The sequence below is a fragment of the Archocentrus centrarchus genome, chromosome 14 (genome assembly GCF_007364275.1).
Source record: "Archocentrus centrarchus isolate MPI-CPG fArcCen1 chromosome 14, fArcCen1, whole genome shotgun sequence".
In the NCBI taxonomy this organism is placed as follows: Eukaryota; Metazoa; Chordata; class Actinopteri; order Cichliformes; family Cichlidae; genus Archocentrus; species Archocentrus centrarchus.
In genome coordinates this window covers 36,338,604-36,364,245 of record NC_044359.1, presented here as the reverse complement: position 1 = coordinate 36,364,245, position 25,642 = coordinate 36,338,604, and the positions used below count along the sequence as shown (strand labels likewise).

At 42.2% G+C, this 25,642-nt stretch overlaps 2 protein-coding genes across 4 annotated transcripts in view; both read right to left on the bottom strand.

Moving 5' to 3' along the window:
* The window catches only part of esama (endothelial cell adhesion molecule a), a 66,157-nt gene extending 61,173 nt beyond the window's left edge, over positions 1–4,984 (bottom strand). For all 3 annotated transcript variants that reach the window (XM_030747168.1, XM_030747169.1, XM_030747170.1), the window contains exon 1: positions 4,550–4,984. In XM_030747168.1, coding sequence (XP_030603028.1) covers positions 4,550–4,619 — 70 coding nt within the window. In that variant the 5' untranslated portion in view covers positions 4,620–4,984. The remainder of the gene's footprint in view (positions 1–4,549) is intronic.
* A 5,752-nt stretch (positions 4,985–10,736) lies between these two features.
* msantd2 (Myb/SANT DNA binding domain containing 2) lies at positions 10,737–17,048 on the bottom strand. The gene is made up of 4 exons (XM_030746821.1): positions 16,614–17,048; positions 13,521–13,776; positions 13,382–13,445; positions 10,737–13,182 (listed from the first exon to the last, which is right to left on the bottom strand). The coding sequence occupies exons 1-4, from the start codon at positions 17,043–17,045 to the stop codon at positions 12,261–12,263; spliced, it is 1,674 nt and encodes a 557-aa protein (XP_030602681.1). The 5' UTR covers positions 17,046–17,048; the 3' UTR covers positions 10,737–12,260.
* Between the last annotated feature and the right edge of the window lie 8,594 nt (positions 17,049–25,642).

The following is a 25,642-nucleotide window of genomic DNA, read 5'->3' as shown; positions in this document are numbered from 1 at the left end:
CATTATGTACTGATAAATCCCTCAATCTTCAACCTGAAATCAAAATTGCACCAGTTGCTGGGGAAACAGACATGAGCAGACCACTGTAATCCCGGCTCAGAGTGGAAAAGGGGCTTTGCCGCACATCCATTTGGTTTCATTCTAAAAACAGGCAATTAGAGATAAAGCCATAGTTCTAAGTTGGACAGACTGCATTGCGTGGCTCAGCTTTTCATTGTCTAAAGGTAAAAAAAACCACATTTTTAAATGACGCTTTAACATGGTAACAACAGGGAAGGAAACTTGAAACTAACACTGTTGTATTGTCACACATAAAGTGCGCTGGTTCACCAAGCTTCAGTACCTGTGATCTTACAAAGTGGGAGGGTTCAGAGCCCAGAGTGGCCCCACTTTAAAATAAAACATGCTACTAATAATCATTGCAACACTCTCGCGTACTATTATAAATCACTGACAGTTATCAGCAGTGAGAGCACCGCTGCCCCGCCTCCCAACAGAGCTTTTTGAAGCTTGTATGGATTGACCTTGTTAAATAACTAAAGTCCATCACGGGACACACCTGGAAAACAAATGAAGATGTTCTCTCTGGCCAGATGGTGTGTCCAGAATACAAGAGTAATTGTACAGCAGTTGGTGAAGAGATAAGACACGGCTCATACATCCCTGCCGCTGGTCTCTGATAAGTGACATCAAGCTTTAAGATTATTGTGTGTACTCATGTAAATCTAGTGCAGGAGCACAGTGCTGATGCTGGGACAAGCTAAAATAGTCCTTCTTTCAATTGCACACAGTCCATCTTACTGGTGCTGGAAACATCTGGAAATAGTGTCCAGGTTTCCACGTTGGGGACACAAGTGTCAGTACAGAAACATGCAATCTGACATTAAAGGTGACTTTTTGCCTGAATCTGTAACAGCGTTCCTCATCAGGATGCCTCCATAACACGAATGCAGGGGTGTGAACCACATACCACATAAGGATAAAAGGCAAAATACGCACAACAAGGACTTTTAGTGGTGAGAATGGACGTAAGACCAGAAAAAAGATTAAACTGCCAACTGTCACAACTTACCTCAGAGCAAAAGACAAGAAGGCAAATTAATTTAAGCAATTAGAAACAAGTGAATAATCAGGCACACTGCCTGCTGAACCTAAGCTAATATAATCAAATTAGCTGACCCAAACACAATTTCACTGAGACGATCTTAATGAGTTTCTGTGACTGAGAAACACTGTTAAGGCTAGAAAAGCTTAATATGAAAAGATACAACTGCTAAGTGGGAAGTTAAGTGTCATATTTAATTAAGAAAAGTAACACAGAATTAAACAGAGGACAACGTTTAAGTCCAGCGATGCACCACATGGTAAACCTGATTCTGTTTCAGATGCTCTTACTATTACAAATGTGTGTGTGTTACTTGTTTCCACCTGAAGGACAGAAGAGCACAGCACACCTCACGGGCTGATTTTTGTCGAGCTGGCAGATAATTGTTTTCTCAGAGGTACTGTAAATGTGTGAGGAAAAATTTGACTGACTTTGCAGATGACTGGTCTCGATTACTTTAACCCTCTGAGGTCTAAGTTGTTAGCGGTGATGACCCCAACCCTAACGCTAACACCAGCTCTAACCCGAGGCAATCAGAATGTGTAGCTTTTGTTTTTATTAAATGTTCGTGGAAATCAGGGAACAAGGACAACAATCATTCTGCCTGACACGCAACACAACAGATTTACATTTGTTCCAAAAGAGTCCATTTTACCCTTCTTGAGAATACAGGTTTGGGTTACCGCCTATGATGACTTAGACTTCAGATGATTAGAAAGCGTGAAAAATGCTAAACCTTCCTAGATCATCCATTTGAGTCTTAGGTGGTGCCTCGTTTTCATCAAAACACCCAAAATATTCAATCTGCTATAATGTAGGACAACAAAATCTCAACCTGTGATGATCGCATGTTTGTCATTCTTGATTAATAATTCACCAAAAATCATGAATTAATGGCTCCAAGGTTTATGCTGCAGCAGGACAATGAGCCCAGCCTGAGTCATAAAGGCCTAACTTCAGCCACAAGAAGAATAAGAAGTCCTGCAAACAGATGGTATGGCCCCAGCCAAGCCCTGATCTCAGCATCACAGAATCAGTCTGGAATTACATGAAGGCACTGAAGACAAGTGAAATCTGTAACAAGCTGCTGTACCTCAAAATACTTTAAACTGTAAGAGCACTGAGGACAAATGTTAATGGTTAAAAGGCAAGACATGCTCACTTATCTTATGTATCATACTCACATTCATTCAAGCACTCTCTACATCTATCTAACATTCACACACACAATCAAACTCCAATGAATGCATCGAGAGCAGCTTGGGGTTCAGCATCGTGCCCAAGGATACTTTGGCACACAGACTGAAGCAGCCAGGGATTAGAACCACCAGCCTTCTAGTTAGTAGAAGGCCTGCTCTACCTCCTGAGCCACAGCCGCCTCAAACGCTGGTTACAAAACTGTATTCTGTAACAAAGTGGCTACAAAATACAATCAGAGCATTCTGTGCCAAAAATACATCAATATGTTTCATATCTGAAAGATTAAATGGAGACAGGATAAAACAATATTCAGCTCCATTCACTGAGGTCATCATGACACAGAGAAGCAGCAGAATCTAAAAACCTTCCATTACACATGTGAACATCTGAAACTTGTTGCCTCTGACTTCACAGAACACTACAGTCGTCTACAGTGAATACAACAGTTTAACACACCTAAACACTACACAACACCACAAAACGAATAATGTGGTTTTAACAGCAACGGCTGCCCAAAGAAATCTGCATCTGTTAGCAAACTGGCTAATATCACTACTGGTGCTGGTCATATATTGTCATAGAAATTCTTTGGGGCTCCATCACCTTCTTGTCTTGGTAGCCTAGATGGCAAGAAGTACTGTACACCACCCGGATACTGGTGGACACTGGTGAAATCATGTGTTTTTAACTCAGCAGCTGCTTTTGAGTCTGATAACATTCTCCACTGCTCAGGATTTTTTAAGTGAACCACTATCTTGTTTGTGGGAGGAAGTTTGCTCACTTCCTGCTCTAACATCAGGGACTCAAGGAGCTCACAGTTTTCCTGTTGCCACAGGGTGCTGCTATTCATGAACATTTCCTCTCAGTGTCTGCTCAGTGTTTTCAGGACACACCTGCAGAGCGATTGATGGTGAGTCAAACACTGAGGTCAAGGCCAGCTACTATGCTCGTATCTTCCTGTTGTCCTGTGACACCGAATCCTAGCCTGCTGATAAAACAGATTAGTTGGACATCTTGCTGGCAATCACTCCTTGAAAGGCCTTAAATCACTGTGTCATCACAGAGGACCTGGATGGTGCAAAATTACTCAGGTAATACTCCTCCCTCAGTGAGACTCTCACCAGCCTGAGATTGTCTGTGTCAGGAATTTTGTGATTATTTTGGCAACAGCACTAAAAAACACACATAAGCTCTACGGGCAGCTGAGCGCAAACTCAGGCAAAATGTGCTGCTCTCACATGCTTTCATGTCTCACAGAGCAAAGTCACCACCCTGACTCCTAGAAGTGACAGGCACTCACCTGGAGCAGATGGGGCTCTGCAACTTAAATAAATATCTCCTGTTTTTCCATATGAGAGCAGGCGGCTCATGAGAGCAGTCTGCAGCCGAGCAAAAACTTTCATCACTGTCATAAAAAAAATAGTCTCTGTTGTTGATGAGGGTTAAACTGAGACAAGAGCTGATGAACATTCAGCAGTTCCTGGAATGAATACTGAACTGGAAGTGCCTTATATGAACTCCAGTCACTGTCTGAAGAAGATATTGTACAAAACTCAAGAAATATTAATATTCTAGTTTTGTGAAATGCAAAAAAAAAAAAAAATACTCCCCTCTAGGTACTGCCATTAAAGAGTTTTACCGAAATGAATCATTTAAACATTTCTTACTCCCCAAAACGTTTGCAAAATACTCGTGCAGCTGTAGCGTGCCCCAATTTCTAAATCAAAGAGATGGAAAAGTAGGCTGCTTGTACTGTACAGCTTTGAGTGAAAGTAGGAGTTTAATACATTGCTAGAGAGAGTGACGGCTGAGCCAGTGTTGCAGCAGCTATAAAGGGATTATTCTGCCCTGGAAGACATAATCATGTGTAACACACTTGTTTCAAATCCCGTGAAAAACAAACAGGTGTTTAAGTTTGAAATCCAGCCCTTCATCCTCTGGCACACATACAGAGAGAACCCCCCAGAAGCAGCCACTGCTCTCATTACTTACAGGTTTCTGATTATGACTCGAATCAGCACAAAGTGGGTTTCCGTCAGTAAAACTCTCATAATAATGTACTTTATATTGCTTCGATATGATTTGCTAACAGGATGGGTGAAAATGTGGTGGTGTTGTTGGGGACATTATTTTCAAGGTCTGAAATAAAAAGTTATAAGGCGTGCATGCGCTCCTGAACAGGTGGGAAACAAACAAACAAACAAACAAACCAACACAATCCCATAAACAGGTGAGGAAGCTGACCTGAGAGCCCGCACAGAAAGGTAAAGCAGAGCAGAGGAAGTTTCCTCGAAGTAGTGGTGGAGACTCCCATGGTTGGTGCAGCCACTTCTCCGTTGTTACTGTCCTTCACCCGGCTTATATGAGCGCTGCGCCTCAGGCAAATGAAGCTCTTCAAGTCTGTCGAGCGGGTTTTCCTTCAGTCTCCACGCGCTGGCCGAGGACGGTAAGGGACACTTCAGGTGAGGGAGGTGTGGAAGTCGTCTTATCCCGCTGCCCTGCGAATCCTCTTTTCTGACTTGGTGGAGCGATGGGAATAAAGTGAGGTGTAAACTGGATCAGCCCCGACACTAAAGGTCATCCAAGACTCTTCTTGTCCTCCTTTAAACGCATCTACAATTCCCTCCTTACCGACACGGAGACTAGTCGGTTGTAACTCTCCAAGTTGTCATCCCGTGTCCTTTCCTCAGAGACACAGAGAGAGAGAGAGAGACAGAGGTGCCACCTCCGCGTCACAGCTGTAGATTCAGCGTCAATATCAAGCGCAGCTTCCGGAGACCCCAACAAAATAAGGTTCTTGGAAGCATTGCCTTAAGTCCTCTCTTTTATTTTGAAACAAAAGCACTGAGTCGTAAGCGTTAGTTTGCTGGCTGTGTAATTCAGCTTCACGCACTTCCAGCAGTTCTCGGGTTCAGCGCAGGGCGCAGGTGTACGAGCTGCATTTCAAGCATTATTTTGAAGATCAGTTTGAACGTAATTAATAAAGATTTGTGAGCAGAATATCATAAATTCTGTGTATATATATATATATATATATATATATATATATATATATATATATATATATATATATATATATATATATATATATATATATATATATATATATATATATATATATATATATATATATATATATATAAATATATATGTGTGTGTGTGTGTGTGTGTGTGTGTACATATGTACATACACCTTGTTAGGTTATGTTGTCACTCAGTTGTAGCTGATTTATGGGGTGGACCTCCACCTCCCAGAGTTACTCTGTTGGACTGTGATGTGGTCACTGTTCATTTGAGTACAGTGCACTCACTGCCATGCTCAAGAATCCAGTTTGAGATGATTTGAGTTTTGCTGATTATCCTGCTGGAAGCAGCCATCAGAAGATGGGCATGTGTCCATAAAGGGATAGACATGGTCAGTGACAGTACTCATGGAGGCTCACAATGCTGGATTCACATTATAGTGGCCCATAGTGTGCCAATGAAATATCCTCCACACCGGTCTGAGCTGTTGCTATAAGGCAGGATGGACCCTACAATCCAAATGTCACAGCAGAAATCGAGACTCATCAGACCAGGCAACATTTTTCTAATCTACTGTTGTCCAGTTTTGGTGAGCCTGTGTGAGTTAGCCTCAGTAACCCATCCTAGCTGCTGTAACCCATCCGCATGAAGGCTCACTGTGTTGTGTGTTCAGAGTGAGTGGTTATTTGAGTTACTGCTGCCTTCCTATCAGCTTGAAAGAATCGGGCCATTCGCGTCTGACCTCTGGCATCAACTAGGAATTTCTGCCCAGAAACCTGGATATTCTCTCTTTTTCCAGACCTTACATAAACATAAATGGAGTCCGAAAATTCTAGACAGGAACACTACACCTTGCCAGTTTTAAATACCATGACTCAAGCTTTTCTAACAATAAGCTTATTTTCAAGCCCACCTCCCCCCAACACTCAAAGCGCCATCCTTTTCCCTCGTCTCCCCTTTAAAATCTTCAATCTTCAGTTCCTGCTCTATCATGTGTGAAGAGGCATGGGTCTGAGAGCAGAGAGGGAGAGACTGAACTCGGCTTGACGTGAATTCCCAAGGTGAGCTCACCATCCTGTTGCAGAAGGAAAGACTGACCTGTCCTCTCTGAGGTGGTCAGACCCCTTTATTTCATTTCCTGAGGTTGGCCAGTTGCCTCAGCAACAAGGGTGAGGCTAATGCAGGCAGACTGCTCAATTATGAGAGGTGAACAGGGGTTACCCCTGTGATTAAATCCAAAGAAGCAGAGTCCAAATCTTGTGGGGCTGAGATTTTGTTGTGTTGTTGTAAACTGCATCTGGGCCTCCAGCTGAAATCTACAGCATTCAGGCAAACGCTGTCAAAACATGCCCGTTTTTATTTAGGAGCAAAAATAATTTGAGCCGAGCAGAGAGGCTCACGCTGGACTCTGGCCTGGGCTGCTAATCCGAACAGACTGAAAGAGCTGGTCAAAAGTAAACAAACCTGACACCTGGAGGCCAAACGTATTGCTCGCTCCAATTAATTACCTATAACGCATGCACGAAAGAAATGTCCTTTCCTCTGTCATCATTTTGCTTTTTGTTTATCCCCCTCAAATATAGCCTATATAACTGCATCCTTAATCATCTCCACGTCTGCCTCGATCCAGTCCACACATCCTACTAATCAAACCCAAAGAATAAAACACGAAGTACAGAAAAACTGATTTATAAAAATAATATTTTATGAAGTTAAAATAAATGTGGGGCATAGAAGGCTTTCCATAGGTGCATGTTTTTGAGAGTGTCAGTCTGCCAATAAATCCACAAGTATCTCAGTTTATCTGCATATATATTTGTGCAGTTCAGAGTTTTATTCTTTTGTTTTGTTCTTGAGTAATAGGAGCAAAAAATATTAAACTGAATGTGCTGCAGAGAACCCGAGGAACTCAAAAATGTGTGACTGTCCAAGATCCTTTATTGTGTTGATGTGTGTTGATCCGTGATGTGTTCTTACATAGTAACAGCACAATGGTGTGTTATTTACAGATCAAAATATTGAGATGCAAATCCATTCTTCATATTCAAGATACAGCCCAGAGTGTAGCCAGTGTCTCACTGTACATTTTGGAGCTATCCATGGAAAAAAAAACACAAAGTGAAAAAGCACCGGATTCATATTCAAGGAGAACATTACCAACAGTTTAAGTACAATGCATGAAATTAGAAGTTGCAGTTGCAATAAGTTGCTATAGCTATTCAGGAATGGAGTGTGGCGCTCCTTCCTGGCTGCTGAGAGGCAGGAATGCTGTGGAATTTCACCAGTCATGCAAATATTTGGTCATTTCAAATTTCACTGTGACAGGCCTGCAGACTTATGTGTCCCCAAGTATCACTCCTTCTATTCTAGACTGTTATTTAGGTATTGGAATAAAATGAATGATGAGGACCACGATCAGCAGAACCCCTCAAGCATGATTTGACTCTTTTTTGATCATCTAACAGGACAACATAGTACAGGCCTAGTATGATTTGGAGCCTTTCTGTATAAATAAAACAAGTTTTTTGTTTTTTTTTTAAATTGAAACCTCTAATTAGGCACTTTCATTTATTTGAAGCTGAAACGATGCTCAGTTGGCACTGTAGTTTCCAGATATTGGACACTGAATAGTCTCTAGGTATTCTGTCCCAGTTTCAAATGCTTCTCTGCAAAAGGTCAGTGGCATTATCCCTTTGCATACACATCACAGACATGTACAGTGTCAGTTTGTGTTTGGTCTCCTTCAGCATGCTAGTTTACACCTGTGTCACTAATTTTATGTCATCACATATTCATACTTTTCTAAGCAGACTCCACTTCATGTTATTTCTCACTGACAGGAAATTACCATCAGGAATACCAGACTGTGCTGTTTCACAGTAATAGCTAGCTATGGCCATCTCCTGGGCACGTGGGGGAATGACATGTTAAGTCTCAGCATGCACTACTGCTTCACTTTCCCTTATATTTCAAAACAAACAGTCAGAGAAAGTCACTACAGTTCATCCTGAAGGAAAACTGTCCAGGGCTGCACAGCGGTTAGCACTGATGCCTCGCAGTAAGAAGGTCCTGGGCTTGAATCCATCTGTGTGGAGTTTGTATGTTCCTTCTTTGTCTGCATGGGTTCTCTCTGCGTACTCCAGCTTCCACCACAGGCTCTGAATGTGAGCATGCCTAGCTCCACGTTTTATCCCTGTAGCAGACTGGTGACCTGTTTAGGGTGTCCCCTGCCTTGTACCCTATGACAGCTGGGATACACTCCAACTCACCATGACCTTGAACTGGATAAGCATTTAAGAAAAGATGGAAATTTGTCCAGAAATGTCTCTAGATGTCAGCTTTCTGGTAGAAGAAGAATGAGGAAGAACGTGGATGTCTTTACAAACTATGGAACAATTCTATTAAGTACATGTAGAAATATTTCACTTAATAAACAGAAGCTAAATATGTTTGTTACTGACACAAGAGAAAAAGTCAAGATTCAGTCATTCAATTAAACATAGTTGATATTTATCTATAAACTCACTGCCTGTTACTCTTTGATCTCACATAAACCTCATAATCCTTCAACCGTCAATCGTTGGTGAATCAGTTTTTCTAATAGTCTAGATGTAAGGTACCTGAAGCTTAAACACACACACAAACCCATTTTCACTGTGTGGAAAATGACAGCGTCCACTTTATTGTTTTTCAAACATGTAAACATACAAGACGGTGACTTTGAAACAATCACATACAAGACATGATGTCAGCCAATGAAACGCAAAACAGAGCATATCATATTCATCTGTATACTGTGCACCCAAACAAATAAACACTGCATGTTTGCTAAAGCCACAATGCTCCACAACACTTTATTTTCTCATATATATATGTGTGTGTGTGTGTGTGTGTGTGTAAACTAGCATTATAGCTCAGGCAAACTTGCAGTTGTTCATTTGCTTGAGTATACAGTATATACAGATGTTGATATTTTCTATTTTTTTGGTTGACAATAAAATATATATATATATCTATATATAGGGTAGATTTCATATACATCAATTCAATATGGAATTCTCTGTTTCTTTTCTACACAGTCCTCTTCTGGCACATTGCACACAGCCTCAGGAATCATGTTCAGAAAGGATCGGTCATGATCAGTTAACCTGTTCAACTCATAGTCTTATTGTTGCAGTGCTCTTGTGCCTGCTTTATACCTGCAAGCAGACTTCACAAACACAGGCACCATTTAGTGTTCCACAGAGCAGCATGTGGGAGGTGCTAGTAACTTGTCAATATGCTCAAAAGTGTGTCTAATCATCCACAAGGATACGGCTGCAGCTAGAGATGCTTCAAGCACCGTTCACTGGCACATACTGCCTTACACTCCTGCTACAATCACTCGCTGCTTACTGCGGTCAGGAGGGGCCGTTACATGAGAGAAATACTTGTAGCTTCTGAATTTATATATTTTACTACCGCATTCTCAATAATGTCTTTAATTTGTAATGAAGCAGCTGCACACTCTGAATCTTCAAGTATGACAATAAAACATTATTTGTGAACCTAAAAAACAGAATAATCAATTTTCCACAGCTGCAACACCAGCAATGCAAAACAATGCACACATACATTTTTGTACTACTGTCAAGTGTATGGCTTCCATCAGTGGTGCATAGCTGCTCTTACAACATCACTCCATACCACTCCTGCTCTGACACTTTGAATTTGTGCCTTGGTGATGCTTGATCTCCTCCAGTGTGTCCAAACAAAGATCCTTCAACTTCACTTTCATTCTAGCAAGTGGATAAAACTGTAGGGATCCAAAACTGGTGAGCGGTCCAGCTGCTGACCAAAGTTTGTCTGAGGAATTTTCTTCTCGGACACTTCAGGACATTACAGTAGAACTTTGGACTGGACCCAGAACTGCTCGGTCACAGCTGGAGACCCATCTCTCATCACCACCACTGATCCTCCACATGAAACTCAGGTTGTTTGCTTGCTGTACAGGTGTGAGGTTCATGGTCAGGACACTGTATGTGGTTAAAACAGGACTTCCATGGAGTGATCGACAAATAGCAGCTATGATGGAAGCTGTCTGGAAAAACCCGGTAAAATTATATATATTTGTTTGGTTTTTTTGGCCACAGCGGCTTTCATTCGTAGTAGTAGAGCAGGGGTATTCAACTCCAGGCCTCCAGGTCTGGTGTCCTGCAACTTTTAGATGTGTCTCTGCTTCAGCACACCTGAGTCACATATAGAAGTCATTAGCAGGACTCTGGAGAACTTGACTGCATACTGAGGAGGTAATTCAGCCATTTGATTCAGGTGTGTTGGATCAGGGACACATCTAAAACCTGCAGGACACCGGCTCTCGAGGCCTGGAGTTGAACACCCCTGTAGTAGAGAGACAGGAAATGGGGGGAGATACGGGGGAAGACACGCGGGCAAGCTGGTGACAGGCCGGGACTCAAACCTGCGCTGCCCACACCGCAGCATGGGCATGTGCTCGCCGGCTTCACCACTAAGATCAAATGATCTTTAATGGAAATCAGCCAAATTTACATCAGGTAAGGTTTATGAGCCAATTTTTTTTTTTTTAACTTTCAGTCATATCCCATAAATACAGATTCTTAGCTGATAATATATTTTGCCATTGGAGCATATTGTCTGGAAAGGTGACTGGATGGATTATCTTGCTAAAATTTACTCTTTGCTTCTGACCTGAAATTTTAATTGAAGCATCCCCACCTGCAGCCCTGTTACATGTGCAAAACATAAGGCATAAATCCACCAGTAATCACTCTCAGACACGCTCACGTCCTGACTGCGACAGTCAAATTAAAGGCAGCTTCAAAATAAATACACACTGTGGTCCCGTTGCTGCCATTTTTGCTACATCTTACTGAGGTAGACAGATGCATACTGCAATAGTCACCTTGCCAACCAAGCACTCCCTGATGAGGCAATATGTATCTACACTGAACAAGCAGCAGATCCTCAAATAGTGCACATCAGCCTAAAATAACCAGTACACACACCAGCTCTCTGACAGTTTACGTACACATTTCTACACATTATGTTTCCATACTGTGTACTGTTCTTTTTAGACTTGATAAAAAATATCAGCTTGAGCAACTGAAACCAAAACAAAATCAGACGCATCTCCAGAAAATAACTGGAATAATGAATCATTCTGACTTCTGTTTTGAACAAAAATTTCAAACGTGATGGTTAAACTTTTTCCTAATATGATACTTTGTGGCATTTATTTGTCAAATGGACAGTTTATTAAAAGGAGACCTTTTATGCTTTCCTTATATTCTGTCGTAGGCGTACTCTTTGAATGGCGGACGCTCATATCAAACAAAGTTTCAAATAATGAGGTCCGCACATGTGCAATACTTCCTGTTAGCCAAAGGCTTTAAGCTGCTCTAAATAATCCAGCTCACGTAGCTGTCAATAAAAGCAGGAAAGCCTTCATTTGGTGGTCTCAGGCACGCAGTCCTGGCTGAGAGAACAGAAATCCCACACGTCTGCTGTTCAAACCTTCTGTCTGTGAAGGGCAGCCAATCAGAAGAAAGCAGGACTGAAGGAGGAACTAAAAGAGCCTGTGGATGAACTGCACCAGTATACCAGAGCGAGGATCGTTTTGAACTGTGAATCATACAAAGCTGCTCTAGTCCCACAATTAAAACATGGAAATGAGCAGAATAGGTCTCCTTTAATAAAACAAGCAAATGTTGTCTCCTTGGTCAGCTTTCACAAGTTTCTGACATTTTATACTTCGACCAATTCAGTGGAACATAGTCTGAAAATTAACTGATAATTATTAGTTGCAGCCCTGAAAATTTCCCACACCCATGCTTTATTAAGGACACCTTTTCTGCTGCCTTGTTAGCTGTATAACTTAGTTATAACAGTACAAATTGGAAACACTGAGGGGCAGTTACAACGTTTCTTTGTTGTTGTATTTTAAGGAATAGCCAACAGCAGTTTCGAGGCACTCCACCAGGGAGCCTGCTGAGAGGAAGTCCAGCTCCACCTCAATAAATTTTATGTAAATGGCAAAACGCTGAGGTGAGTCTTCACCTGCACTGTCCTCCTGACTTGTTCCCGCATCGTGACAGTTCTCCTGCAGGAAACGCGTCACGGCGGACGGCTCACCATGGATATAGTGTTTGCCAGAGCCCTGAAAGTGCTGAAAGAGACACTGGTGTATGGTCCTGTCCTCGGCTATGCCCAGGTAGCAGTAAGTGACTTTAGCCCCAGTCCTGTCACTGTGCCCTGCTCCTTCTCCATCAGACTGACTCTGAGCCCCATTCTCTAACCCACTCTGAGGTAAGCTGTGGTCTTCACTATCACTCTGGGAAGAGGTCTGAGGAGTGCCATCAGAGGACGACACTGCCTCGTAGCCAACAGCGTATAGTCCATATGCTTTGGGGATGTCCCCAGGAAGGAGGTAGTGGGATGTGCTTCTGCTGCAGCCTGTCACCCTTGACTGGGACACAGGGACCCAGTCCACCTCCATGTGCAGCTCAAGGCAACGAGCCTCGCTGATGGTAATGTCCAAGAACTTGTAGTAAACATTCTTCCAGTTCATCTTCTGAACTTTGGTCATGATGATGCGGCCTTCGGGCTTCTCCGGGTTGAAGTACTCGCGAAGCCTCTTACCCAGCGGCACCTGCGAGCTTATTTCAGCGTAGTGGTAACGCACGCTCTCACGCCAGCGCGTGTTGTACCCCACGGCAAAGATGGCCAGCTTGTTGGAGAGGTGTAGCCGTGAGAATTCAGTCCACGTCTGAAAGTGCTCCCACTTAAGCTGCACAGACTCAAGAATACGGATGACCGTCTGCATCATGTCCCTTTTTCTGTGCATAGTATCAAAAAAAGCAATGAAGAAGAAAAAGAATGATGAAGGTATGCAGACTGATTTCATAAACACCAAAATAATGTTTTTTCGCCTCAAATTGCACTAAGATGTACTTATTTTATACAACTTACAGCATAAACTTGACATCAAACATTAAATTTGCAAAGGTGAAAACATCTCGAGTCGAGCGGGCTTACTGTGTTTGTTCTGACAGCTCCGCTTGTATCTGTAGGACTCTGTGTTTAGGCACCTGGATTTCTTCTAGAGGGAAAAACAAGCACAAACATGAGCTCAAACCTACCTGTTCTGTCATCTGCTTGCTACCAGAGGACTCACCCGTCTCCATGTCTCCCTCCTGGAATGCTGAGTCCAGCACCTGGTTGCACCAGTCCTCCTGTGAGAAGTCTTCCAGGGTGCTGCCATCAGACTCCATCTCCTGATACAGCCCACTGCTGTTAATGAGCACAGGGGCACAGCTCTGGGAGTCCCAGCCTCCCTGACCGAACACCTTCTCCAGCTGCTCTATAGTATAGCTGCTCTTCCTCTTGCCAATGCCATGCTCCTTTACACGGCTGTAGCAGCGCCGCAGCGTCTGTTAGTGAAGGGAGGATAAATACAGAATTTACTCAGCTCTTCATCCTGGCGTGTGTGGTTTGGGACAGTTTGTATCTTTATTTGATGCAATAAGGGGAGAGAGATGAGCTGAGACATGAATGTGGTGAACTGTGGTTCACAGTTCATGCCTGAACCTTAACCTGTAAAGTGGTCACCGGGGCACCGCTTTACAATAACTGGACTAGAGGCTAAGTTTATGTACTGGAACAGGTCTCAGACAGATATCACAAGCTTCATGTTTCTCTCTTCAGCGCAGCAGTGAGATCTCATCTCTCACTGCAACCATTTCTACACACACAACAAAAGTCTCAAAGGATCAGCTGATGGCCCAATGTGTGGAGCGGTGAAAACTGTGTGCTGCTGCTGTTTAGTCTTGCAAGGAATAAGCTAAGAATAAGCTGTCTCCATTTAAGACATTAGTAAATGCATATTTAAGACATTTTAAAACCCAGCTGTCACCCTGGTGAACACAGCAGCTGGCAGCAGGAAGCCTTATCTATGGAAATATGGAAATGGTAACAATGCCATTTAGCAATGTTTCCTTTAATTACCTAATCTGTCTGACAGAGTTTGATAATGATGTCAGAACATTTTTACACTCCCTGCAGGGTTACCCACTGTCACCAAAGGCTGACCTGCTGCAGACTTCATGCTCTGCAGTCAGCTGGTATGTTTTTGTGTGTGTGTGTGTGTGTGTGTGTGTGTGCCTGCATTCTTCACAGACTGACTCTGATCAGGGAAACTGTGATGAATAATCTAGTTTGGTTGAATGCAGGGAAAAATAAGGGTGTGTGAAACGGCACCTTTTACTGCTCCTTCAGTGACTTCACAATATTGTCGTGATAAATGCTGCCGTGCCAGTTACACCTGTCCCTGGTCCTGAAAGGCCCAGTCCAGACCTCAGTGCCTGCTTCACCACCTGTCTCGCCTATCCTCAGCACGAAGGCTGATCCAGCCCCAGCATGAAGCAGGCCTCATCATCTCCAAGCCAGAGGCCGATCCTATCCATTCATTTTCTTCCACTTATCCTTTTCAGGATGGCTGTGATAGGGTGAGGGGCAGGAGACAGGCAACCATTCAGACTCACATTCACGCCTATGGGCAATTTACAATCACCAATCAACATAACCCTAATAATTTATTACTTGTTAACAATTTGCTGGTCTCTGCTCAGATCAACTGGTTGTTGTGTTTGTGGTGTTCCAAACATTTGTGTTGCCAACAGGGATGTTGCAGAGTGCCCCCTGGTGGACAAACTACACAACGTCAACCCTGAACATGGTTGAAGGATGCGTCTCAGTCTCTCTCTTATTTACTTTTTAAATGTACATTTATCAGTCGTTATAAATGCCAATACAGACAGATCGCCAAATGGCCAATATTTGCTGATAATAATAAATCCAGCAGTTATAGTTCTACTACAGTGGCTCTACGGGTCACGCTAACTTTGCTGCAGAGATTCAGGGAATCGGTTTGTGACCCAAAGACTTGAGCTCCCTGCAACTTTCAAAAAACAGGAATTTAACATGAATCATTTTAAATGTCTGAATGAATCTGAGAACTGCATTACAGATTCCCACAATGAGCTACAAATGTGTATTATACAAGTACAACAAAGCCAAATTCTGATCAATACCCCCCCTCTGCTACTTAACTGACCAGATCAATATCCCAAAAGTTCACCCGACTTAATGCTAAACTCTGATTAAAAAGTGTTTCTTTAATTTCTTTTTTTTTAGCGGTGTATTTATGAAAATAAAGACATCACAGTTGAAAAGGCTCGAGCAGTGTGTGACATGGTTAACTGATCATCTCTACAAGGAATTCAAAAATCATGACAAATGAAGGTGACACAGAGCAGCTTCACCTGCTCAGCTCGGCTGTTGGATTCAACTGGATATCGAAGCTTTCACTGCTAACGTGATAAACAAGTTATTAAAAGTTTGCTGTATCACACTTGTTGGCCCAGGGGGTCGGTGAGGGAAGCTCATCAGTGAGCGTGTAGCTGTTTCCACACAAAGCGCAGATGGTAACTGATCTCAGAGCAGTGAAAGCAGAGCCAGCGGCAGCGCTGACCTCAGTGATGAAACAGTAATAATAATAATAATAATAATGCAGTGATGGTGCAGCTGTGGCGCCTGGTTAGAGCAGAGGAGTGCACTGACAGCGGACGTGGATTTGTTGTTACATACAACACAACAGAATACATCATTGATATGATTATTTTGTGAAAACGTATTGATGAAATTACCTTTTGATCACATAAAATAATGACATGAATCAATGGCACCATTACTAATGATCGGTAAACATTATTATCACTTCACTGTTTAAGTTAAAAAAAACTTTCCTGAAGTTTAATGATCAATTTATAATATATTAGTGATCATTATTATAAATTGTTAAAGCAACTTCCTAATGACTTGTGTCCAACCTTTATCATCTGTCAGATGGCAGACAGATGAATTAAAGGGTTGGTACTCTAATGAAGGAAACAATTTCTGGTTTTTGAGGAGGTTATAGATAGAAGAATTATACTCTAATCTTATCGATTTAATGTATTAGGTATGATAGGGTTGCAGGAGGTGGGATGACTGCAGCCAGCCCCCGGCAGGTGAGCCTCATCAGACCGGACGTGTGTTTGGCAGTAACAACACAGTGAAACGTGGACTTATTCTTCTGCCTGTGAGCTACACGGTAGTTTAACGGGTAGCAGCTCCAGCTCAAGTGTCTGAGCTACAGATCCAGGTCCCGGTGATGGAGGGTGGACATGTGACGTTAAAGCTATTGTTGCATCCTCTTAACCTCATTTACCTTCATCCTCTCCCGGCACTGGGACGGGGTCCGCTCGTATCCCAGCTCCGACAGGGCTCTGGACACCCGCTCGTACATGGCAGGACCCGGGGCCTTACCAGAGAACACGGTGCCGGCGACCTCCAGCTGCTGCATCCTCGCCTCCGTCAGTCTCTCGTTACCCCACACCGCGATGAGGGCGTTTGTCTCGGAGGGCGTCCACGACATCCCTCGGCAAGCCGTGAAGCTGTTGGAGGAGGATGAGGCCGCCGTCCGGCCCGCAGCTCCTGAGCTCACGTTCAAAGGCGAGAAGCGATTTGGCGTCGAGGGATTAGAGTGATATTGATTACTGTCACTCAAATCCTCGGATTCAGGGGATGGCACCTCGGTTTTCGGTACCTTTAACGGCGTCGATATCTCTGGAGAATGCTCCGTGTTACTGGGCGCCGCCATGTTGCCTCTGTTGCTAAGGGGAGGGGAGGGAAAGTGACGTCCGGAGCTGCGGTCCGAAAAAAGCACGGCGTGGATCCTGGAGGGAGAACACGGGCTACAGCGGCTTCTCAGTCCAGCTGGTTTTTAGCCATGCCGAACAACAACAACAACAACAATAATAATAATAATAATAATAACCCTTCTATAAATATAAGACTGAAGGCTGAGGTGGCTCACAACATGCAGACTGTGACAACGTGTTAACAGTTTGCTGCTGCGTGTTTTTGTGCTCCCATCGTTTCAGATTTTAACTTGCACTATTTAGGGAGACAGCATATAAGAGGAAATGCTCTCAAATAACGGAAGTGAAAAGCGTTTTTGTAGCGTCTCTGTTCTTACCGACCACTCAAAGCCTTCAGACTACAGGACACATGTAACCACACACTGATCCAGTGCTTTATTCCCCACACTGAGCACCTGATCTGCCTCACATCCTCTCCCAGTTTAGAATCACCACGTTATCTCACGTGTGTGTGGGAAGAAGCTGGGGTACCCATAGAGAACCCACACAGGTACAAGGAGAACATACAAACCCCACACAGCAGCGCCCCAGCTGCCATTCACACAGTGCAAATCACTGAAACCGCTTCCATCCTAAACTGAATCTAGTCTCACCACAGCAATGATGGCAGGGGAAATACTTTTTAAAACTTTATTTTGGGGAAAAGTCAGCAAAACTTTCAGGCATTTTTAAAAAAAATCAGATTTGACTGGTGATTATTCACATGCAGCAGGGTGACCATTTCCATGAAAGTAAATACTGCTTTAAATAGATTAAAATAATAAGATGAATTCATGGACTGTGGATGTAGCATTGGACTCTGCATTTTTAAGCTTCAGTGCTAGAGTTCTGGGTTTGTTATGAAAAGGCCATCTCCATATCTGCTCCATATACGCACTGCTAAGTTATCAGCTAAAGGTAGCAAGCATGGTGATACCTGCATTCATAAACTGTGGCCTGCAGGTTCACACACACTTGCATGGCCTGTACTGCACAGCCAGCCATAATATTTATAAAATATAATAATTCCATTAAAAATGCCCCCGAAGTCACCAGCAGCACAAACACAGTTGAGAAACACTGACTTTAGACAATAAGCTTGCAGACAGCTCCAGCTCAATGTGCTGGAACACCTGTCAATCACAGCAGCCACGCCCCTACCTCCAGCATCCAGAGCAGCAGCAGCTTCCTCCTCCTCAGTGCGTCACTCCTGGAGCTTGGTCAGCTGCAGTGTTCCACTAACAAATCTGAATCGTCTTTTAAATTATTGTTAAAAATACATTTTAGTATAGATTTTATATTTTTTGACATTCTTAGCTTAACTACATCTTATTCGTTTCAGAGTTCGAGTTTTATGTTAATTTTAAGTTATTCATTACTCTTGGAATCACACTGCATCTTATTCCTATTTTGACACTGCACTCGAGTCTTGCCTATTTTAAGCGGTTTCTTTATCATTTCCTCCTGTTTGTTCTTTTGTTCTGTGTTTCTGGGAAGAACTTTGGAACGCTGGTTTTGATAAGTGACATACAAATAAATGTTTTTGTTACGTTATTAGTATCTTGTAGAAATAAACTTAATAAGGTGCAGAATCCATTTTAATTCAATGCAAAAATATAGTTGCCATTCAGAAAGTGTTTTTTAGTATAAACTGACCATCTGAAAATAGACTTATGCTTATTCTCCATTACTGAAAATGTGATCTGCAAGGTTTGGAAGAAAGTTTAATATAGTAGGCTAATATTAATAGTAATAGTACACAGATGTGATATTCTTACACAGACAATGTCTGTGCTGTAATGATGCCATATTTCATTGTCTACATGGAAGAATGAATGTCAGAGTCAATCTTTAATGCATTGTTGTCATTATCCAGTATATCTGATTCAAAATTTTAGGGTTTATATAAAACTAAATCACAGCACATAAGATGAATAAATCTAAGCCTGGAGTGCTGTTCCTCACAGCTGCACCCAGAGGGCAAAGTGCACATGACACAGCAGTCACAGGGCAGTGAACAAGAACTTTTATTGGATTTTGAATGTATAATTGGTCACTTCATAGCCCCATTGATTGATTGTGACATTATTTACTTCATCTTCTCTGTGACAGTGTTTGATTGGCTTTCTTCAGGGACTACAGGTCATTCAGTCCTGCTCTGCCATCTGTCCAGTGCTTGTGTGTGTGTGTGTGTGTGTGTGTGTGTGTGTGTGTGTGTGTGTGTGTGGTCAACTAGGTCCTGACCTGTCCAAAGGGACAGTGAGATTTTCTCTGAATGAGGTCTGTGGGCTGGCTGTCTATTAAAGGTCAGAGACAGGAAACATCAGACAGTCTCATTTTCAGCTTTCCTGTCAGGATAATATGATGAGTTCCAAATAATCCACAGGAAATGCTGGTGCTATCTAATAAACATAGTGCACTTTTGAGCTTGAAAAGTCTTTGAGCTTTCAGTTCTAGGTAACAGGGAAATGATTATGGCTCTTTGACTCATAATAATGTCAGCTCAGATAAGAAAATATGAAACAAGCTATGTGAGATGATATGTCAGAGATCATGAGCCACTGTTACCTCCTAATGTCACTGTTTAAACAGCAGAGTCTGTGAATGAAGCTTCATCTGTAACAGAGATATCTGGTGATGCTAAAATGCCCGCGGCAGCACGAGCTCTCTAAAAGTCTGACTGTGCAGGACAACAAAACCCTTCATTCAGCGACCTTTGAACTATTGGGCCAACTAGGATGCCGGGGCTGGAGCCTATAGCTGACAAGTCTTGGAAACTTGACTCTCCTTTACATTAAGAGAATTCAGTTGCTGAAGATTGGTTATTGGCATGTCATTGTTAATTATTTCTGTTATCTGAGTGAGAATTTCTGAAAGTCCTAATAAGAAAAGTGTGTCTCCCGCTGTATAGCAGTAAGGTCAAGTCTTTTGTGGCCTCATCTGTGTTTTAAAATTCCTGAAAGCACATCTGAACAAAACAGTGCGGATCTGTGTTAATCTGCCATCAAGAGAGGGCCATTACTTCCTGGGGACATGTACAGACATAACTTAAAGTTAACGAGATGGGACTTCATTTGCACATTTCAGGACACTGACTTCACCTTTCAGTACCGCCTGCTTTGCTGATGCCTAATGAATTTAAAGTTAGAATAGCCTCTTTTTTTGTAATTAGCGATCATAATCCTGGGCTTATCATCGGAGGGTGGATTTGCTTTTTCCAACTGTAACTGATTGCTAAGAAACAGGCTTGACAGAGACAGAGGAGGATGTTATAGCGAGGCTCTTTTTTGCTGATTGCTGATTACCCGTTGGTTGAGTGTATATCTAATTATATTTGTGTTGCCTAATTTCATATAAGACAAATGCTTTTGTGTCTTCTGTGACTGCAGATTTGAAATTGTCAGTACAGAGTCACTGACCTCATTATGACTGACTATGATAAAATGGTAGTTGACTAGAAAAAAATGATATCTGTTTGTAGATGCTATAAACCAGTCATATATGAAAGGATCCAAAATGAATTTTTATATTGTTGAAGGTGGCATGACTAATCCCCCCCTTCAGCCAGGTGATAGATTTGTTTTTGTCTCCATGCTCATCTTTGATTAGGCCACATCTGTTACCCACGAGCCTCAGTGTTAATGACAGTGCCAGGAATGGCCTCCAGTGTTTTGATTTAAGCATATCTGAGTGCAGTCCCACTTAGTGCTCCAAACTCATTATTTTACATGTGCTCAGCGACACAATGATCATGAAGTTAAAGTGTGGCCTGTCAGCTTAAATTTGATGGCATTTTCACCAATCAGACCATCAAATTTGCACCTGCCTGCACGGCTTCTCAAGTTTACTTTAAGGGTTTCGACTGACACGTTAAAATAACATTTCACACAGCAGCCAGACTCAAAAGTCTCAACATGGACTGATTTGGAGCATCCTGCAGAAATGTAATATTCATGTATTAGGAATGACTAAACACCTACGCTCATCATATTCAATTTTCAGGTGTTCTTATCAACCGTTCTGCATTTCAGTGTGGCTCTGAAAGGACTAACTTCAAGCTGCACTTGACAATGAATTGAAGCAACATAAAACACTGGGCATGACTGAATAATAATCATAATAAATAGTAAAAAAATCTTATTTATCAGCGAGGTTTGACTGTCTCTTTTTAATGCTTTTAAATTTAAGTCCATTATCATCTTTTGCCTCAAATGCAAAATGCTGTTCAAATTATTTGACACAACTTAATTAATTGTTTGTAAAGTGGATAAATCGTGCAGTTTGATTTATTGATTAAATGCTTGAGGCACTAAACGAGCCCTAATCACCCGTAAGCTCTCATAGCCTTGCAGCTCAGTATGGTCCTGTACCATCAGATCAGAAATGTCTCCAGATTCAAAATGGTGCAAAAAACAGACGAATGTTGTTCAGCAAAAAAGCAAAATAGCTGATGCCAGGCTCTGTCTGTTTCTATCTATTTGTCTTCCCTGTTTTTCATGAATAGGGAAGAGGGAGCAGTGGGTCTCACACAAGCCATTTCACATCCTTGATCCATTTCAGTGTCATCATCATCTCAGAGCTCTGATTGGATCATTACCAGATAGGTGTGAAATGAGCAGTGCATCAGCTGCCTCCCTGATACTGATTGCAGTAGACACAGAGTCTGAAGGACACGGTGGAAATCAGGCCTCTGCCACTTGCCTTTTTTAGCAGGCAGCAAAATCACTCTGGGACTCGATGAAAGACAGAGAAATCTTTCTGGCAGCACTTCCCTCACTTTGCTCTTCACATTTTACTGTCACAGAAGATGAAGATGAGCAGCACATTTTCTATTTTTTACTGAACTGGTGAGCGCTGATGACTTGGACATTTCAACTTATCTTTCCAAGCTGGAGTTCAGCTGTGTTACAAACCTAGTTAAGTTGTTACAAAATTGATCTCTCTTTAAACATTCTTTGTTTGACAATGGTGTCCATATAATATAATCTACATTTTGATTGCTTCAAAACTTCTCAAACAGCAACACTGAGCAACAGACAGTTTTCTAAAGTCTGGCTCTCATCCTGTGGCTGTGAAGAAAGTAGAGGAAGCTGCGTCCCCAGGGGCTCCATTTGATGTCAATCAAACTGTGCACACGAGGGGTTAAGTGCACCTGTCCTACACCCGACTGGGAAAATTCAAAGTTAAATATTTTGTGAATTTTGACGAAATATGATGGAAACTTTCACAAGAAAAGGTAAAACTATTTATTGGTGGGTAAAAATGGTGGAAGCATAAAAGAGTTTTAATTTTTAAAAAAAATTTTTTTACTTTTATTATTCACATGGGGAGACAAAGCGATACAGAACATGCAAGTCTCAAAAAGAGATAAGCTAATTTATATGGATGCATTTCAACTCAAAACCAAAGATGATTAATAGACAGAAAAGGTAACAGTGGCTGAAATAAGCAGCATTTACTGCACTGTGCAGCACACCCAATCATACAGATCAACAGGCTGTGGTAATAGCACCGGGCATTTTTCCAGACTTGGGGGGAAAAAATGTCATGTGGTTGTAAAAAAAATCGAGCATTTCAGTCAGAGGCTTTCAGGGTGCTGGAAGTGCACAGGCTGTGTGTGTCCTGTGTGTGCAGTTGTTGCAGTGATGGACAAAACAGAAAAGATTCATCCCAGCCGCTGCATTTAGCCTCGCTTCTTATGGTCACCTGCTCATCCTGTGAGCTAAACTGGCACCCCAGAAGGATTGTAATTTTATGAATTATGATAGAAGAAGAGAATACGTGGGTGCAGACTGTCACATGTAAACAGTAAAACTATTTTAAAAGTCAGCTATATCAAAATGTAGCACTACCACAACACTATTGTATCCCACACTGTACCAAACAAATAATCCCTTCATCCCGCTAGAGCGTGACCGGGTTTGCTGGAATCTGGTCAGCCTATGCTGCCTCCCATCGCTAATGAACAATATTTTGATTTCAACTTCAGCTGAATTTATATAGTGCAAATTCACATCAACAATCATCTTAAGGTGGTTTATATTGTGAAGAAAACTCACTTAAATATTAGAAAAAAAATCCCAAGGTGTCGGAGGGAGGCCAGTTTGGGGTTGAGGGGAATGAGAAGACAGAAAAGAGGAGAACAGAGAGACCACGAACACCTAACAGAGCAAAACACGAAGTGCAGGAGTGTGAGGAGGTAAAAATGAATGACATGCTCTGCTGCATGTCGTTAAAATTTTTATATATTGCACCACTGCTAACTGCTGCATCATTGTGGGCGGCATCATCATCAGAATTACTTTAAGAAGACACACACGGTGCGGTGCTGATCAGTTTGAGACTCAATGCAAGTCCAACAAAATGAAAATTAAACAAGAACAACAAAATTATTAAATTACATTATTTTATTACATTTCACAATTTGTTTTTGACTCCTCAGAGTTCTAGCCTTAAGGGTTTTCCAGCCCTTAAAGCAATCACAGACTTGGACTCAGCTCTGGCATTCTCCACAGGACAATTATGTTGGATTCTCCCACATGTCCTCAAACAAAAGAACCTTCATACTGAAACTCAAATGCCTCTCTCATCCCAGCCACCCCATCAGCATTTAGCTCTTTACTTTCCTCCAGCTGGGTCCAGCTTTGCCCCCACCTTCCCAGTGGATTCCCCTATCCTGAGCTAACCTCCCCCGAGCGACAAGGGGGCCCAGGTGCCCTCACTGAATGAGACGTTGAGGTAATTTGGCTCAGTGCGCCCAAACACACACAGATCAGGGGCAGGGAGGGACTCTGGACATTAAACACTGTCTCATTAGGTTTGTTTGGATGAGACAGGAGACATAATGAAGGGTGGTGTAATGACCAGAAACATCTGATCTCCACCCGCTCCAAACAAAACACCCAGGTAGGGCCTGGGGTCAGGGCCAAAGTCATGTCACGCTTCCCTGCCTCTAAAGGAAGTGTCTCCAGGTGAGGGAATCCAAGTTCAAGCACTTCTGAGGAAGAACGGGCAGCGGCAATGCTTCAAAGCTACTCCATTCGTATTTTTAGGGAGGTCTTCTGTGAACTGTGTTTCAGTTAAAGGGTTGTGCTTTCTTCTTTATGAGCTAACACGACTGATGCTCGTTGGGTTTGTGTTAATCAAAAAGCACCCAAAATAATCTGCATCACCTCTTTCAAAATCAGCTTTTTCTGCCTCGTTTATGAAGCAAATTTACACGATGGAGCTAAAAAAAAATTACGTTCCAGCAGCTGAAAGTTTTATGCAGTCCAAAATGTCCAGCAGCTGCGCACCATTACCCAATTAAATCAAAATAACACAGACAGCTTTTTGAATTAGGGACATTTCTCAGCTCATTAACATCTCATGAATGGCAAATCAATATGCAAATAAGTGGTTTGTGTTTATATAGTTTGCAGAGGATAACAATAAATCACAATCTTAAAGTGGTGCTTTTGTTTTAGTTGTTTGGTTTTTCCATTGGTAGGCAGATGAATTTTATTGGGATATTTTATATTGAGTTAGCATTGCAAACACATGTGCCTGATTTTATGATGGGGATTTATGGCTGTGCATCGTTTTAAATGAGACACCATTATGACTCCCTACAGTCAGCAATATGAAAAGGTTGTGTGGGGTTTGGATTCTCCCAAATATCAGGCATCTGTGAGAAGACAAAGGAGCGTCATTAAGAGGAATGAACAAAGGACTGCTAACGGCCATTGCTGTCTTCTGATCTACAGCCTCATCAGTGACAGTTGTTTGGTTGGAGGTGGGGTTCATAAGAAGGTTGTAGAGACAGGTTTTTGAGGTTTGAGTGTATACCCTCATGGTGAAGAGGAGTGCTTAGATTGCCCACCTCATCCCCTCTGAACCCCAGGTGTGAAGCAGCTGAACCACCAGGGCCTCTTGACCCACAGCCTGTCCACTGCTCAATACACCATTAGCCTCTCTAGCTGACCTGATAAGTGTGGCCACACCTTATTGTTCTCAAATGGTGACTGTCAGCATAGGAGGCTGTAGGAGAAAGTCTGTGAGTAGGTCTGTAATCTTGTGTTCTGTAATTTTAGACCACTGTCCTAATAATCTGAATGATATTTGATAAAAAGAAAGAAGTTTAAATAATTCTGAAGCTTTTGCTCTTTTCACAGTCTGATCTGAGACTGATTCACACAGATAGTAACAACCTTCCACTTTGCTCTAGCTTTAGTACAAGATCTTGGTTTGGGGTAAAATCACAACTGTAATTCTACTCATTATTGACAAGTTGGGACTGAAAGACCTGACTCACAAATTGCATAAGCTTGTGCGCCATAGTACAGATGCCAAAGGACACCTTGTGAATAAATGAGCACCACCACCACCACAGCATTAATTAACACGTGGGAAATGAAAACAGGCTGCACTATTTATATGCTGAAGGTTCAACAACTATACAAGGCCGTATCTTCTGAAGATAATTTTATTTTGTCAGCACCTTTCAAGATACAAATCACAAGGTGCTTCACATAAACTAAAACATAAATGAGCTCACAGATCACAGACGAGAGCGCAG

Excerpts from the sequence above, each read along its gene's own strand:
- msantd2 (XM_030746821.1), bottom strand. The coding sequence starts at position 17,045 with ATGGCGGCGCCCAGTAACACGGAGCATTCTCCAGAGATATCGACGCCG. Across the intron at positions 13,446-13,520 it reads GGAGGGAGACATGGAGACGG|AAGAAATCCAGGTGCCTAAA; the intron begins GTGAGTCCTCTG and ends TTTTCCCTCTAG. Across the intron at positions 13,183-13,381 it reads GAGCTGTCAGAACAAACACA|AAAAAGGGACATGATGCAGA; the intron begins GTAAGCCCGCTC and ends TACTATGCACAG.